This window comes from Oryza brachyantha, chromosome 4 (genome assembly GCF_000231095.2).
Source record: "Oryza brachyantha chromosome 4, ObraRS2, whole genome shotgun sequence".
Taxonomy (NCBI): Eukaryota; Viridiplantae; Streptophyta; class Magnoliopsida; order Poales; family Poaceae; genus Oryza; species Oryza brachyantha.
The window spans coordinates 6,685,291-6,699,987 of NC_023166.2; the positions used below are offsets into that span (position 1 = coordinate 6,685,291).

General features: G+C 37.3%; 2 protein-coding genes across 2 annotated transcripts; both read right to left on the minus strand.

The window, feature by feature from the left end:
- Nucleotides 1-1,409: 1,409 nt before the first annotated feature.
- Nucleotides 1,410-6,251, minus strand: LOC102720594 (UDP-N-acetylglucosamine transferase subunit ALG13 homolog). Its single transcript, XM_006652100.3, has 4 exons — nucleotides 6,021-6,251; nucleotides 5,697-5,869; nucleotides 2,717-2,813; nucleotides 1,410-1,819 (listed from the first exon to the last, which is right to left on the minus strand). Exons 2-4 carry the CDS (start codon nucleotides 5,859-5,861, stop codon nucleotides 1,563-1,565), a joined length of 519 nt encoding a protein of 172 aa, XP_006652163.2. The 5' UTR covers nucleotides 5,862-5,869; nucleotides 6,021-6,251; the 3' UTR covers nucleotides 1,410-1,562.
- Nucleotides 6,252-8,700: 2,449 nt separating this feature from the next.
- On the minus strand, nucleotides 8,701-13,294 carry LOC102720870 (WASH complex subunit 3-like). Its single transcript, XM_006652101.3, has 5 exons — nucleotides 12,937-13,294; nucleotides 12,708-12,790; nucleotides 11,038-11,187; nucleotides 9,353-9,476; nucleotides 8,701-9,258 (listed from the first exon to the last, which is right to left on the minus strand). Exons 1-4 carry the CDS (start codon nucleotides 13,087-13,089, stop codon nucleotides 9,461-9,463), a joined length of 402 nt encoding a protein of 133 aa, XP_006652164.1. The 5' UTR covers nucleotides 13,090-13,294; the 3' UTR covers nucleotides 8,701-9,258; nucleotides 9,353-9,460.
- Between the last annotated feature and the right edge of the window lie 1,403 nt (nucleotides 13,295-14,697).

The window sequence follows — 14,697 nt, forward strand, 5'->3', positions numbered from 1 at the left end:
CAGTGACAGCGAACGGACCGTTTTAATCTTTACCCATCGAGTATGACCAGGTGTAGGTTTCCTGCTATCCAACCCAGTTTACCCATTGGTTCAAAATACACGTGTTGCTGTTTCCTATAGCTTAGTAATGCCTTAATGGGTTTTACACTATTTTAATTGTCATGTTATAATTATTGATTTTGTCATGTGGCTGCATTGCTTGTGTTGATTTTACCATGTGACTAAATGTGTGGCTAGGTGGTTTTATCTTGTAGCCTTATCTGTTTTCAAATCCTAAATTTTTAAATTCTAATCTATGGATTTTACTACAGTGTATACCTTATTGTTGTGCACAATTATAATGTATGAAACGGATATTGGTACCAACGGTACCCATCACCCGTGCGGGATGTGGGTATAGGAAAATTTTGTACCTGCGAGCAGGTATTGGTATTTTAGTAGGTGAATTTAGTTTCAACAGGTGTGAGTATGGGTGTAAAAACCCGTTAGGTACGTACCTATTGTCATCTCTGTTCGAAAGGCTTCTGGCATTCACAAGTTGTGTGGAAGGGTCAAAATTTCACGAAAAAAATCAAAGAGAAGAGAAGAGAAGAGGAAGAGATGATGCTTCTCATCTCTCGACTTGGCCTACTAACTAGTTGAGCCGTCAAGCCATGGGTGACTGTGTGAGGAGGAAACAATCACTTCAAAATAACATCACCTCAAGGGTAGGTGCAATAAGGGCATAAGGCTATACGTGTCTGCTATTAATCCGTCCATATCATCCAAAATCTACGTTGAAGAGAAAAGGTAAGAGAGAGAATGAAACTGACATCTATTTTAAGCGTAAGTTGTGCACATACGCCTAGGTGAATGCAATCTATCTAGCCAATGCATATTCACGTGATTGAAATAAAGACATTAGTTGTTTGGTGCTACGTAAATATTACTTGGTATCCTATTATTGTATCCCAAGTCTCTAAAGTTGATCACTAAATCAACCGGCTCAATCAGTAAACTTGCCCTAATAATAGCGAAATTGCTATACACACGAAAAAAACATACGATTCCCATACGACCCCAACATTCGTCGTCTACGACAACGTAACTCGTTGTGGGCTATAGCGTAGACTTCTAGTGTATAGCAGTGTTCTAATCTAAAACTATCCACGCCAACAATTTGCACTAATTTCCATTCTCACTGCAAACAAAACCCCATTTCTCGAGTGCTTGGAGGGCGTACACGGTGCAGCCTTCAGCCTATTTCATTGCACGGGTAGGTAGGTGACATACTGGAGGTTTCGCTTTCACTGAGAAATAGTATGCACTCGATTCAGATTTCAACGACCACTCAATTGGCTGGCTCCATGATGCAGATATACCCAACAAAAATCCTGCTATTTTAACATGCAACAATCTGTACACATATCTTGAATGAAAGTGTATGCTGCTTAATTGCTCATACCTATCTTTGATTCTTTTCGAAGGAAAAATACCAAAAAAGAAAAAGGCAGCCCGTATGCATGCACCACTAGCATCTCTAAGCTACATCATTTGGCGACACCAAGAGGAATAAAGAAGGATCATTCGCCCGGAAATCCGAGAAACTTGTTGATCAGTGTGACGACTGGCTTGGCATCCCCTGGCACATAAGGTTGGAGAGTAGTTAGATCCATTGCCTGGATTGTTTCTTGCAGTGTCTGTGGACGGGCACAGAAGAGGTGCTTCCTCTCTGCCAGTTCCTCTGCTAACTCGCTCTGGTGATTGTCCATAAGATCCTCGTTCACAACAACAATGAGAGGCTTGCTGAGTCTCAGCGTCTCAAATATACTTCCAGAACCTGTCAGCGATAAATCGTGTTAAACCTTTGGCCACAGACTATAGCTAGCTTGATCTGGTAAGACTAGCAAAGGGTGAATGGATGAATGAATGAATATAGCCAGACATTAGGTTAAAGTTACAGAATATCCACAAGGAAAATACATTAACACATAAAGTTTGTCAAGATGGGGCTGTGGCAGGTTATAAGACACCAAAAAAGATACAAATACAACAACAAAAAAAAGCTACTGTCGTTTTAGTTCAAACATTCATTGTCCCTTCCCAGCAATCTAGGCTAATTTCTGGCTATGCTTTAACAAATGATATCACACAACAGCATGTTTGGTTTTTTGACAAAAACAGACACCATCAAGCCTTACAAAAACTTGCCATCTTCTAAATTCTGGCCATCAATTTGCTTACTATTAGTAGCCAAATTTTGATAAGAAAATGAACATGCAGACACGTTGGCATTCCTGTGCATCAAACCAAACACCTTCCAGGCCCTTAGTCCATGCTTTTCCATTTAAGTCTTGCGTCATCCACCATAAATGTAAACTTCCCAAGTTTCTATTTAGAAACAAATAAGTCTCTTTCCTATGAAAATAAATAAGCATAATATTCTAGATTTAAAGCAGCCATGAAATGGGTACTGCAAAGGAAATAACATAACCATACAATGAGGGTATTTTCAGACAGGTCCTACATCATATACATCTATATAATTGATGTTTCAAAAATGCAACTACACATTGTTTCCATGTTTTTCTTGCTGCAAAACACAACATGTTCTCCAGCACCGAGAATCCAAAGGACATCATACAGGTGTGGATATTATACACAATTTTACCCTGAAAAGACTAGCAAGACAACTATTTTATGCAGATTATGTATTCACCATCAACAATGTATTCACCTGCATGACTGATGACCAAGGATGCTTCTCTGATGTAATCAGCAATGCTTGGTGAAAAAGTAAAGTAATCAACTTGAAGAGTTGAATTTCCTGTGACCTGTGCTCCAGAAGGATAAACAAAATTCATTGCATATTCCCGCAGTTATCTCTGAAAAATTAATTTAATGTCCCTCTTACATCAAGAAAACTGCATGAATACTTACGTCTTTCAACCTACGTGCATATGGATGGTACAAGCCTAGACGTGTCAAAAAAAAATATAAATGTATGCATTGTTCCAACATAAGATTACGAAAGGAAAAACAAATCTACAAGCTCATTTGGCCATTCTGCTAAAATAAAATGACAATTCAAGTTTAAGGGAAATGAGCATCATATAGACAATCATGCCCATTTAATAGCTAAACATGAATGCAACATAGTCACCATTCAGACAATGGGGGTAAAGGAATGGGTTGTGGGGACAACCTACCAAAAGAGTGGGACTATGCTAATTATACATCTTCAGAATGTTAATTCTGATTCAGGGTGTATCCCGTGAACCAAGCAACTTTGGATCAATGACTGAAGGTAATCCCATTGATTTTGGGTTGATAATCCTGGAACAAAGCTAAAGGTCATTAACCCATGGTACTTAGGTCCATTCATGGTGCATCTTTTATGTAAGTACAGAAATAACACCTATTTTGTAACTTATCACAATATGCAAAACAAACTAAGATATTGAAAGATTTGATTATTAAGTTCTACTATAAAATACTAAAATTCTAGTTACCGGAATAATGAAGTCCTCAAAGGCAGCATGAACCATAAGGTAGTGTTATATTCACTTCCTATTCTTGTTGACATACAATATACATATACATGATTAATAGAGTTTAGTTCTGAATTCAGTATGGAGATAGATAGATAGATAATAACATTCATCTTTTCAATTTCTCCAACCTCTGGACTTCCACTGATCATTACTGTGAGTTGGATAGAGATCTAGGTAACACCTCACTGCAGGTATTAAGATTCAAGCTCGAAGAGTTGTGCCAGAAGCACTTGGACCGATGCTCAAGAAGCATCACAAGCCAAAAGATCATCAAGGAAAGTGAGAGCTACCAAAAAACATAAGCGAATGATTGTATCTATTTCTATTGTTCTGCTATCTAAGAAGTGAACTTTGTCTTTATACTAGAACCGAATGAGAAATCATTTACATGTATGTCGTGTGCTTATAGGAGCATGATAGTACAAAGCCGAATGATTGTGGATCATGCTGCCCTCAAGGACTTAGTTGTTTATATTACAACTTAAAAGCAAGCATTGGTGCATGTTATTATAAACTTGCATGCAAAAATATAGCTGGGAACATAAGTTATCAAGTCACTTTCAATAGTTTGGGTTGATATACTTCTAGTTTTCTATATTTGTGGCAAAATAGAAACTTTTCTAGCTCATCTTCAGTATTTCTTTGTCTTTACTACTCCCTCCGTCGCACAATAAGTGCATTTTTGCATTGTTTATGTTCAATGCTTGATCGTTCATCTTATTTATAAAAATTATGATTAGTATTTTTATTGTTATTAGATGATAACACGTGGATATTACTTTATGTGTGACTATTTTAAAAAAATTTATAAAATTTTTAAATAAGACGAACGGTCAAACATTAGACATGGAAATCCACAAATACAGTTATATTGGGTCGGAGGTAGTATTTTATATTCCACGTGTTATAAGACTTTCTGGTCTTGCCTATATTCATATATGTCCTAATGAATTTAGATACATATACAAACATATACATTAATACATGGATGAATCTAGATAAATCTAAAAAGTTTTATAATATGAAACGGAGGGAATAGATGGAGAATACACTCTAAATGGGTTGTTGACCCAGGTAGCATGAACTATCTTTTCAAGTGAAGAATCTATAACACCTCCAAAAGTTGCCTATCATTTTTCAGTTCTTGGCAAAACGCCGTATTTCAAGTTACCCTATAAACAGTAAACACTCCCCCAACGATGAACTACATTATTTTCCCATGGTTTTTACTAGCTTTCTTTCTTCTAAAAACATATAAGCAGTAACTATTTGAGCGACTACTTAAGATGTGATCTATAATTGAGTAATCTCTACGCAGCATCTATAGACGCTAGTTGCTAGGCTGCTAGCTGACCAAATACCATGTCCATCTCAGAATTGACGAACATTATTTGCAAATCCAGTGCCCCACGGAGAAATATAACATGAGTGCACGATGGGTTGTGATTTTCGTGAGGGAATAGTGGAATAAAAGAAGCGATATTTAACTATTTGCCACTATTGTATTTGGCAACTCTCCAAATGCCACTCTTACAAATATGTTTACATATATACCATTGCTGAGAGAGGATGAACTAATAGTTTACCACTTTTGCACACTTGGAGCAACAACTCAGCATGCCAACATGGACCAATGACGCAAAATTACCAAACTACCCCTTTTTATTCTGATTAGGACAGATAGCAATATAGCACAGCACAACACATTTGTAATTATGGAAAAATGGTATAACACAGCACATTATCCAAATAAATAATAAGCACATAACAGTACATACTATCTCATTGGCAACACAAATATTTTTTAGCATTTGGCCTTTATAGTAGACCACATACTGCAATAAAAGTTCCCCCATTGAGGCCGATCCGGATGGGGCTGGCTGGATCTGGCTATTTTTGTTTTTTGACACAGGGGTAGTTCGGTAATTTCGTGTCATTTGTCCACGTCAGCATGCTGAGATGGCGCTCCATATGTGCAAAAGTGACAAATTATTAGTTCATCCTCTCTCAGCAATAGCATATATGTAACCACATTTGTAAGAGTGGCATTTAGAGAGTTGCCAAATGCAATAGTGGCAAATAGTTAAATATCCCATAAAAGAAAAGATATGAAACATAGATAATAATTAACACTATGTGAAAACAAAACAGAGATAGTGCTACCTTGGAAGGCGCATATGTCCCTCGGCCCATCTGAATCAAAAGATGAGTGTAACCCTTCTGCAGCAATGCTTCCTTCACTCGTTCAGAATCCACTGCCTGCACGAGCGCATCGAAGCATGTGGTTCCTACCGTCACAAACACCGTGCGTTTCTCTCCATCACCCATCGCCTCTCCTGAATTAGGCGTATACAAATATATCAGTTTAGCAGCAAGCAACAAAAGGACATCGATATAGCGTGTGCTTGGTTAGGTTAGCCCCATCAGGAAATCGAATTCAGGTGGAAGGTGACTTCCGGAGGTGGGAGGACTGGATTGGAGGAGTACCAGATCGAGGAGGAGCAGTAGGCGCCGGGGCGCCGTACCGATCCCGAGGGCCTGACGGCGGCGGCGCGGGGGGCGGGATCACGGGAGGGCGGTGAGGCGAATCACCCGGCGCCCCGGCGGTGGCGGCGTTGTGTCGCGTCGCGTGGTGCGGCAGCCGGCGGTAGGAGAAGACTCGAAGAGAGAGAGAGAGAGACGGCAGCTCTTCCCCTTTTTCTCCTCTTTTGATTCCAATACACCTAGGAGTACAATTTTAACTAATCTCTTTTGTATACCTCAATTTTGCTTACTTATATATATGCTTTTAAAATTTGATTTTGATTCCTTTCATATCCCTACCAATCAGTTGACCATCTAATTTCAATTAAAATGACCATTTTACCCTTTAGTTAAACATAAAAAATTATGAATTACATTATTGAAAATGTAAAAGTTTATCGCATGAGACTATTAATAGTGATGATATTGTCGTGCGATACATTATTTTATGATAAAATTTATCTTTAGATAATGAAATAAAAACATGTAGTTATTTTGTTTTGTAAAAAGTAAAATGAGAAGTATTCATATAATGATAGGACTACCAATGCTCATGATATTTTTTAAAAAAAATTCTCATGATAAAAAAATCTATTGTCCTATTAAATTTCAAATAAAAATTAATTTTTTATATTTTTTATTTAAAATTTATGTTAAAATTTTTCACACTAATTATTTAGTATCATTAATCACATAAAATGCACTACAAACAAAATTTTCAATCGTTTTTTAAGCTTATATTCAAACCTAAATCATTAAAGGCATTAAAGACATTTGACATGAACTTAACAGTGAAATGAAACAAAATGTAACCGCATGGGCATGAAGGGATCAAGTTAAAATCATCCCCCCCCCCCCAAAAAAATAAAGGATTAAGGCTGGAAGATTTGGGCTAATTTCTCCCCTTTTAGATTTTTTTGAATCTTTTTTAAATTTTAAACTAAACTCTGTAAAATTTAATTTTAGATCCGAACATTTTAGCCACCCTAATTACTCATAGTGTGACAGTAATATTATTTGCCACGCTACGGTCTAAAGGATGTGGATCCTCTCTGATATAATAGTCGCTGTCACGTGGATCTCATACTTCTACGGGGCCATGTTAGTGGTTCTACTATCAATGTCATAATGACAGAGGATTCGAATCCATAACTAAAATAGTTTAGATACAAAAATAAGTTTTTAAAGAATTTATTTTTAGAATTAAAAACCAAAAAAATGCTAAAATAGTAATTCCCCTGTTCGTAGGTAAAACGCATATGATGCCTGCTGTTAATTTCATTTTGGCCATGGTTTTCAGTTACTAGGATAATTTTGAAAAAAGAATAGAAGTTAATTTTTGAAATAATGACAGGCAGATATTTTAATGTGCTTACGCTGTCGTTCTAATTATATTTATACTCCTTTGCTTCATATTATATAAAAGTCCTTTTGGATTTGTTCTAAATTAAACCTCTTAGATTTTAAGTTTATATAAAAATGTACTAACATCTATAAACGTCAAAGTAGTTTCATTAAATCCACAATCGAATGTTGCTTCTGTTCTATATATGTAAGATATTTTAACTATGCTTAAATTTATCTATTAGTCAATATATAATATTTATATATGTCTAAATTCATTAGCATCCATATGTATAAACAATAGCAGAAAGTTTTATATTGTAAAACAGATGTAGTGGATATTTTTATAGTATAATTATTTTGTGTTAAAAATTGTGTTATATTTTTTCAACTTGGCCAAACTTAATGACGTTTGAATTATGATAAATCTAAATGAACTTATAATATAAAACAGAGGGTTGTACATGTATCGTGAGGGACACAGAAAACCAGAAGATTCAAAGTTTCTTCGACGCTATCACGTGGTTCTTTAACATTAATGGAATATTAGAAGGAAATATTTGATATGAATGGATAAATACACTTGTCTGATTTAGTTAGGGTGTGATAGCGTGCAACTTTTTCCCCTAGCAGACACGATCTAAATGCAGAAAACTTATTGCTTTTTAAAATATGACAAACTTATTTCTTATAAAGTAAAGATGATGACCCTTTGTAGCAGAAAACTAGCTAGTCTATTAAAGCCATGTGTGGTTTAAATTATGTAGTGACATATCTACTTTCATTTTATGGATAAATTGAATATTTTAATAAATCAACTTAAGAAATAACTTAACTAGATCAACAATGGCATTTTGGTCCATTCACGTCAAATTTTTTCTTCTCTATTCCCATGTTAGCATGAATGTACTTAAAAAAAAAAGAGGCGGTGTCCTACGGCTAATTTTTAACTTTAAGTAGCGTCTTCCTCACAACTTGATTGTTGCGATGTCCCCAGCTAGTTTCGCAAGGTCAAAATGTCCTATAGCTAAATCTCTCCTTTCTTGATCACTTAGCTTTCCTTATTTTTGGTGTCGCTAGGATTTGACACGAAAACATTTCGACGCCTAAGATGATTCCTTAATCATGACAATCATAGTCAAAATAATTTTAGAATTGATTTACCTGGGTTTTTTAATTGTAGATTTTTTCTCGCCTTTGCTTTTAAACTGCTAATCATATAAATAAAAATAGCCTAAATTATTTTTCGATACTTTGTTTATTTATTGACGACTAACCAGCTATACGCCTATAGCTCAACTGCTCAGAGTCTAGACCTTAATTTATTTGGTTGCTTTGAGCACGTTCCTTCGGCATGCAAGGCACAGCTCAAAAGTGCTCAAACAAGCAGGCCAGTGAGGTATACAGATATTTTATCTCATTTGGTAAAAGAAAATGACTGATTCGTATACACATCGAAAAGGCAGCATCGGTTCCGAATTCCATACCCTTTGTGCTTCAGAAGTACTCCGGCTTAGCAACCCTATTCTACCTATGTAACAATGACAAAACTGAAGCTAACTCAAGTGAAAATGTAACTTCTGTCCAGCTGAAATGCCTTTAAATGCCAGTCAGATATTGGTTAGTACGTTGCAGTCTCAAACTCTTGGTGTCAGCCTCAAAATTTCAGGGATGCAAAATGCCTGCAAATTGTTCTTGGACTCTTCCCTTCAGTTTCACCAGAGCAAAGTTCCCAGGACAACAGGAGAGAGCAACGCAGCATCTCAAAATTCTCGTATGGGGCTGAGGAGTCATAGACTGAAGGCGAGAGCATGAGTTGTCCAAACCAAAGCCGTGAGTTTTTGTGCATAAAAACTATCTGCATAACGATTTGATATAAAGCGTCATCAGCTTAGCATTCATTCTTTGAGTAAACAAGCATCCTCACAAATCATGTGAATTCATGTGTATACCTGTTGCTCCAAAAGACCCAACACAAATCGCAGAGTTTGTCAATGCATTCTGCGTCAGTTCTCATCTGTCCACGGCTATACCTCATGCTGCCTGTCAGTGTAGCATAATCAAGCATCACCGGATCTACATAATGCACACCATAATAACACAAAGCAATCAGTGTAAGACCCTAATTGTTTTCACTTAAGATTATTGTAATCTAGATTATTAAACCAAATTACTATAAGCTAAATTATTATAAACTGGAGTAGAATAATCCGTGAGCTGTTTGTTTCTTTGTATTGGAGGCATGGATTATTGGGTTTGCAAAGCAAAGTCTAAAATAACCTCAACTATTCTGGAGTGTAATGGATTGTAAGGTGTGTAATTATTTTAAAGTAACCAGGAGTAGTAGGTCTTTAGCCACCCAATAATCTGAAAAAAAACACCCTCAGAGAAGCCTATCATATTATATTAATCTAGACTTTAGATTATAATAAGCTGTCACAATAATCTATTTATTTGTTCTAGATTACTTATAATAATCTTAAGTGGGAACAAATATGGCCTAACACGTTTTTTTCATGGTGAAGATAATTAAGTACTGTTGATAGCGAACCACGTTTGTTACAAACAGTTTGCCATGACTAACTGAAAGAAATAGCAAGAGTTCATATCACTTTATGATCAACCTGGGGCAGACAAAGGCATGCTAACTTACTGGAGCTCAAGGTGGAAAGCTAAGGTGTAACATATAGAATGCCTGGAAAATGATAACAAATGCCTTCACACAGCGCAGAGGAGCTTCCTAAGCATAACATAGGACCACTACGAAGTTTATAAAGAAAAAAGTATTCCAGACCTTGTTCATGTTCAGAAAAATCAGGGTGAAAGGCCAGTTTTTCTTTCAACTATTTGAAGCAATCTTAAACAATTTTAAGTAAAATAACAAAGTGAAAATCTATCCAAATTAAGAAACAAGCAGCCTACGGATCCTAGATTCATTAATTTAATGGACAAATTAGATATAGTTCCCATTCCACACAAGGGAATATAATTTTGCAAGGTCATGGAATGATTATTTTGGTAAGTAAGTCACTATAGTATTAAAGATTAAATGGATCATAACAGAATTTTGGTTACTCATCTCAGAATTCAGAAAACGCAATGGTTTAAAACATTCCCTTGGATCATGACAACTTAGTATAATACCACAGGCATGACAAAAATATGGTAATTTGACATGCTCATGTATTTGAGGAGCTTACACATGAAATACAAGGAATAGAACAAATATGAAATGGGACAACAGAACAATTACCACATCATGGTATTTATTGTAGTGGCATGACTCATTGTAAAATGCATGATTTGAATCAGAAATCTTCATCCATAAAAAAACAGAAAGATAAAACCTCTTTTCAAGACTGAACAGGGATAAACTATAAAAAAACACATCATGATTTACCAAACTTGAATGATGATTCCAAAGAGGAAATCATATCGAGCTACCAGAAAAATATGACATCGCTAAATAAATATTTATAGTTTCCATGGCCTCATGCTATTGTGTCAGATTTAGCATGTGCTACTGTCACAAATGTAAGAAAAACTCAATTGAATAGACACCTTTGAGTACAAGGTCAATTAAAATATGCTAATATGTGGATTGTATTAAACAATGATAGCAATAAGATAGACTAACCTGGAGGATTCACCCAGATCAAATCTTTCGTCATTTGTGAATAACCCATGTGCCTTTTGGTTTGTTGAATGTCCCAATGCATTAGCATCATCAATACTATGCAGCTTTGCTTCCAGAAGGGTGAGAGATGAGTCTAGTTTCACTATTTTCCTGGAAATGTATAGTCCATAGTTTCATCACATAGGTACAAGATGTAATCCAGTGCAGTGTTAATGCAGACATATTTTGAGTAATAAGCAAGCAAGGAATAACTAAGTCAAGCATTAGATTTTCTACAGAAACGGAAAAGCCATTAACTTATCTAAAAACAGCATAATTGCATACTTTACATGTGCTAAATCTATGCTAATTGCCAAAGTCCCAACAATAGCTTCTCATATCCCTCTCACTGACTTCCAACCTGGTGATCAAATGGTGTAAGCCCATGAAAAAAAAAAGGAAAGAAGCACACATCTTCAAACTAATTCATACAAAATGATTTTCAAGAGATTTTCCCTAGTGTCGTACACAAATTCATAAGCTTAGAAGCATAGGTCGGGATCTCCTTAATGCTCATGAGTTGACATGTAAAAGTCTTAAAGAAGATTTATGGAATATAGTTAAGCATGTCCTCTAATACAAAATAGTTATTCATAAAACATGAAAAAAGATCCTCAACAGATAATATCAGATTTGCTCTTGTTTTTCGGTTCTGTAAAACCGCCGGAAGTTCCGGTGGTTCTGTAAAAGACTAATGACTTAGTTTTGGTGTGAATGCAAGCCTACACACCTTTTCAAAATAGTAGAGATCTCAATGTCAGCAGCCTTTGCGGTAAGCTCTGATGATTTGTCAGCAGGGGCGAAGCTAGAGCGAAATAGAGGGGGGTGCCACGGGTATCTGAATTTGAATCGGAGGAACGAATATATGGTGAAAATTCATAAACTTTAGTTAAAATTTTTTTCGAAGGGGGGTTCCTAGGAACCCCCTTGTTGAATGCAGCTTCGCCACTGTTTGTCAGGCTCACACCACCTCACCTCTAGAATTAATTCTCATAGGTATATTTAAGAAATAAGTTCTAAAAAGAACTAAAATGTCAAAATTTCAGTCCTTTGAGGTGGATAAACTAAGAATACTTCATCTAGTAATTTGTAATAGAATCACCTCCCCTCAAACTTTTTTGATAACCCTAGCCCTTTTAGAGAAAATTAGGTAAGCACCATCGCAAAGATGCAATTGTATTTTTCAACTTGCACATTTTTGTGATAGTACTAGCCACTCTAGAAAAAAAAAAAGATAAATGCCATTGCACAAATTTTCATGTTGGGAAATACCATTGCATATCTCTGTGATGCTACCAAGCAAAAAGATGCCCCGAGTTATTGTTCTCACAACATATGGATTGAACAATGTATCCCTTCTAGAGTCTTGTAGGTTAATAACTTTATAAAAGCCAACTCATCTGCATAACTATGGTGCGCTGTGACTTTCACACAATATTTGTTCGAAATAGCTTAGATCTTTTTCCTGACATGATTCGGAAGCAACACACATCTCTGGTGAGGAACAATTTGACATAATGTTATGAGACTGTGATCCCGAACCATTGAACTCTAGAGGAAACATTTTGCACAAACACAAGTAGATAAATTGATACCATAGACAACAGAAAAGGATTTGGTACTGTTTTCACCTATGCAGGAGGGAAAGCTTGTCGTTGCAGGTCGCAGCGAACGAGTTGAGGAACTCCACCGTGTTCGCTATGAACATGTTCACCTGCAACGCGGAAGAGAGATAACACAAGGTGCAGTCAGGGACGCCATGATACCAACCATTTCCATCCCATCCGAGGGGGGGAAGCGCCACCAGATCGACCGGGAGATCGGAGGAGAGGAGAGGAGGGAGAGGGGACGGGGGCGGACCAGGTAGATGGTCCTCTGGTCGGAGACGGCGATGGCCCTCGAGGTCTCCTCTTCCTCCTCCTCCTCGTCGAAACCGTCGTCCCTCGTCGTCAGCGCGGGGGGCGGCGAGCGGACGGGACTCCTCGCCGCGGCCGACCTCAGGTGCCGCAGCATGGCTGTCGGGCTCTTTCTCGATTCGGAGCCTGCCCTGGAGCTCGCCCTTGCCGCAAGCAGCACAAGAACGCGAGACGACGGTGGCCGGCGGTAGGAGTAGCTTCCCCGGCCGCGGCGGTGGAATCGGCGGCGAGCGAGCAGAGCAAATCTCACTATTCGTTGCAGGTGGGGGAATTTCGGCGATTTGCTTTAACTACTGGCAAACACGCTCACGATGTCCCCAGTACACCTTACTACACCGTCAAAAAAACAATTATGGGTGTCAAAAAAAATTATGGGTCTTATTTCAAAACTTTATTAAAAAATTGAAAAAAAATAGTCGCACGTGAAGTACTATTTATGTTTTATCATATAGCAACAATAAAAATATTAACGGAAAAACTAACGGACGGAATCCCGTCCGACGGGATGATTAAAATTAATCATGATTCCCCGCCTCAGTCACATATCCTCTCTGTTGACGCTCAAAATGATAATCAACGGTCATATATGTAGGCCTGAGAATCAATCTTAGACCATTCCAGTGCAGGACCTAATTCTTAAAATAATGGGCGTGTCAGTCAGTTTGATCATATAACTGACAAGATATAACATGGAAAACAGTTAACCCTGAAATCGTTATCGATTGGATAGCCGATACCGTCCTAGGACCCTAGACGATCGGCTTTACAGGAATTTCATGATAACAATTATAAATATACCTAATCAGCTAAGTCAGAAGCAGGATAAATATCAGATAAGCCAATCGATAAGTTGATCTTAAAAAGATCGGACCTAACCGAGACAGTCTGAAGATCAATCGGCCGATCAGACCGTTCTGATATTTATCATCCGCTAAATTATCAGCCGATATAGGACTAAACATGAAATTTGTATAGTAAACTGGAATGCTATACTAATTATTCGTATAAAACAATATTGCCCAACGGCATACGCGCCCAACCTAGACCTAGAAGATCGAACCTAATCGAGACAGTACAGACCTAAGCATCGCCACGCATGACATCAGATAAATATTATAGCATATGAATAATAAAATAGCAAAGCAGCGTAATCCACTAACTAATCTATTAAACTCAATCGATCGGACAAATTTCCATGGACAAATCACACCAAATATACATAGATCAGACCTAACCGAGACAATATGCAATCTAGCACGATATAACCATAGAAACATGAAGACCAATAAGATTAATAAACCGATCAATGAATTACTCAAGATAACGATACTAGAACTCCAGCAGAAAGCCCTCACAAACTCCCAATCTAACCCACTAACACGGTCCTAGCGAATCAGATTGATCGGACTAAACCGAGACAGAACCAAGTTCGCCAGCATTATGCTAACAAGGTAGACGAAAAAACTTGCGAGACCTTGATCGAGAACTACCACCACTTCAAGCCAGGATAGACCAAAGCAATAATAGAACTCAGCTCACCGATCAATCAAGCAGAAGATCGAACTTAATCGAGACAGTTCTGTCTTAGTTGATCGACGGGTTTTAACGAACTCGAACTTACATTGCGAAGTTGACAAACCCCGTGCCGAGAGCTCAAGCAAGTCGAAGATTTGAGACGATGCGCCAAGTTGAATTGATCTGAAGA

What these genes read in the sequence shown, in the direction of transcription:
- LOC102720594 (XM_006652100.3), bottom strand. Translation starts at nt 5,861, where the DNA reads ATGGGTGATGGAGAGAAACGCACGGTGTTTGTGACGGTAGGAACCACA. An exon ending in GGACATATGCGCCTTCCAAG is followed by an intron (nt 2,814 to 5,696) that starts GTAGCACTATCT and finishes TCTGGAGCACAG; the next exon opens with GTCACAGGAAATTCAACTCT. An exon ending in CTTGGTCATCAGTCATGCAG is followed by an intron (nt 1,820 to 2,716) that starts GTGAATACATTG and finishes TATCGCTGACAG; the next exon opens with GTTCTGGAAGTATATTTGAG.
- LOC102720870 (XM_006652101.3), bottom strand. Translation starts at nt 13,089, where the DNA reads ATGCTGCGGCACCTGAGGTCGGCCGCGGCGAGGAGTCCCGTCCGCTCG. An exon ending in ACCAGAGGACCATCTACCTG is followed by an intron (nt 12,791 to 12,936) that starts GTCCGCCCCCGT and finishes TCCGCGTTGCAG; the next exon opens with GTGAACATGTTCATAGCGAA. An exon ending in AAGCTTTCCCTCCTGCATAG is followed by an intron (nt 11,188 to 12,707) that starts GTGAAAACAGTA and finishes ATACATTTCCAG; the next exon opens with GAAAATAGTGAAACTAGACT.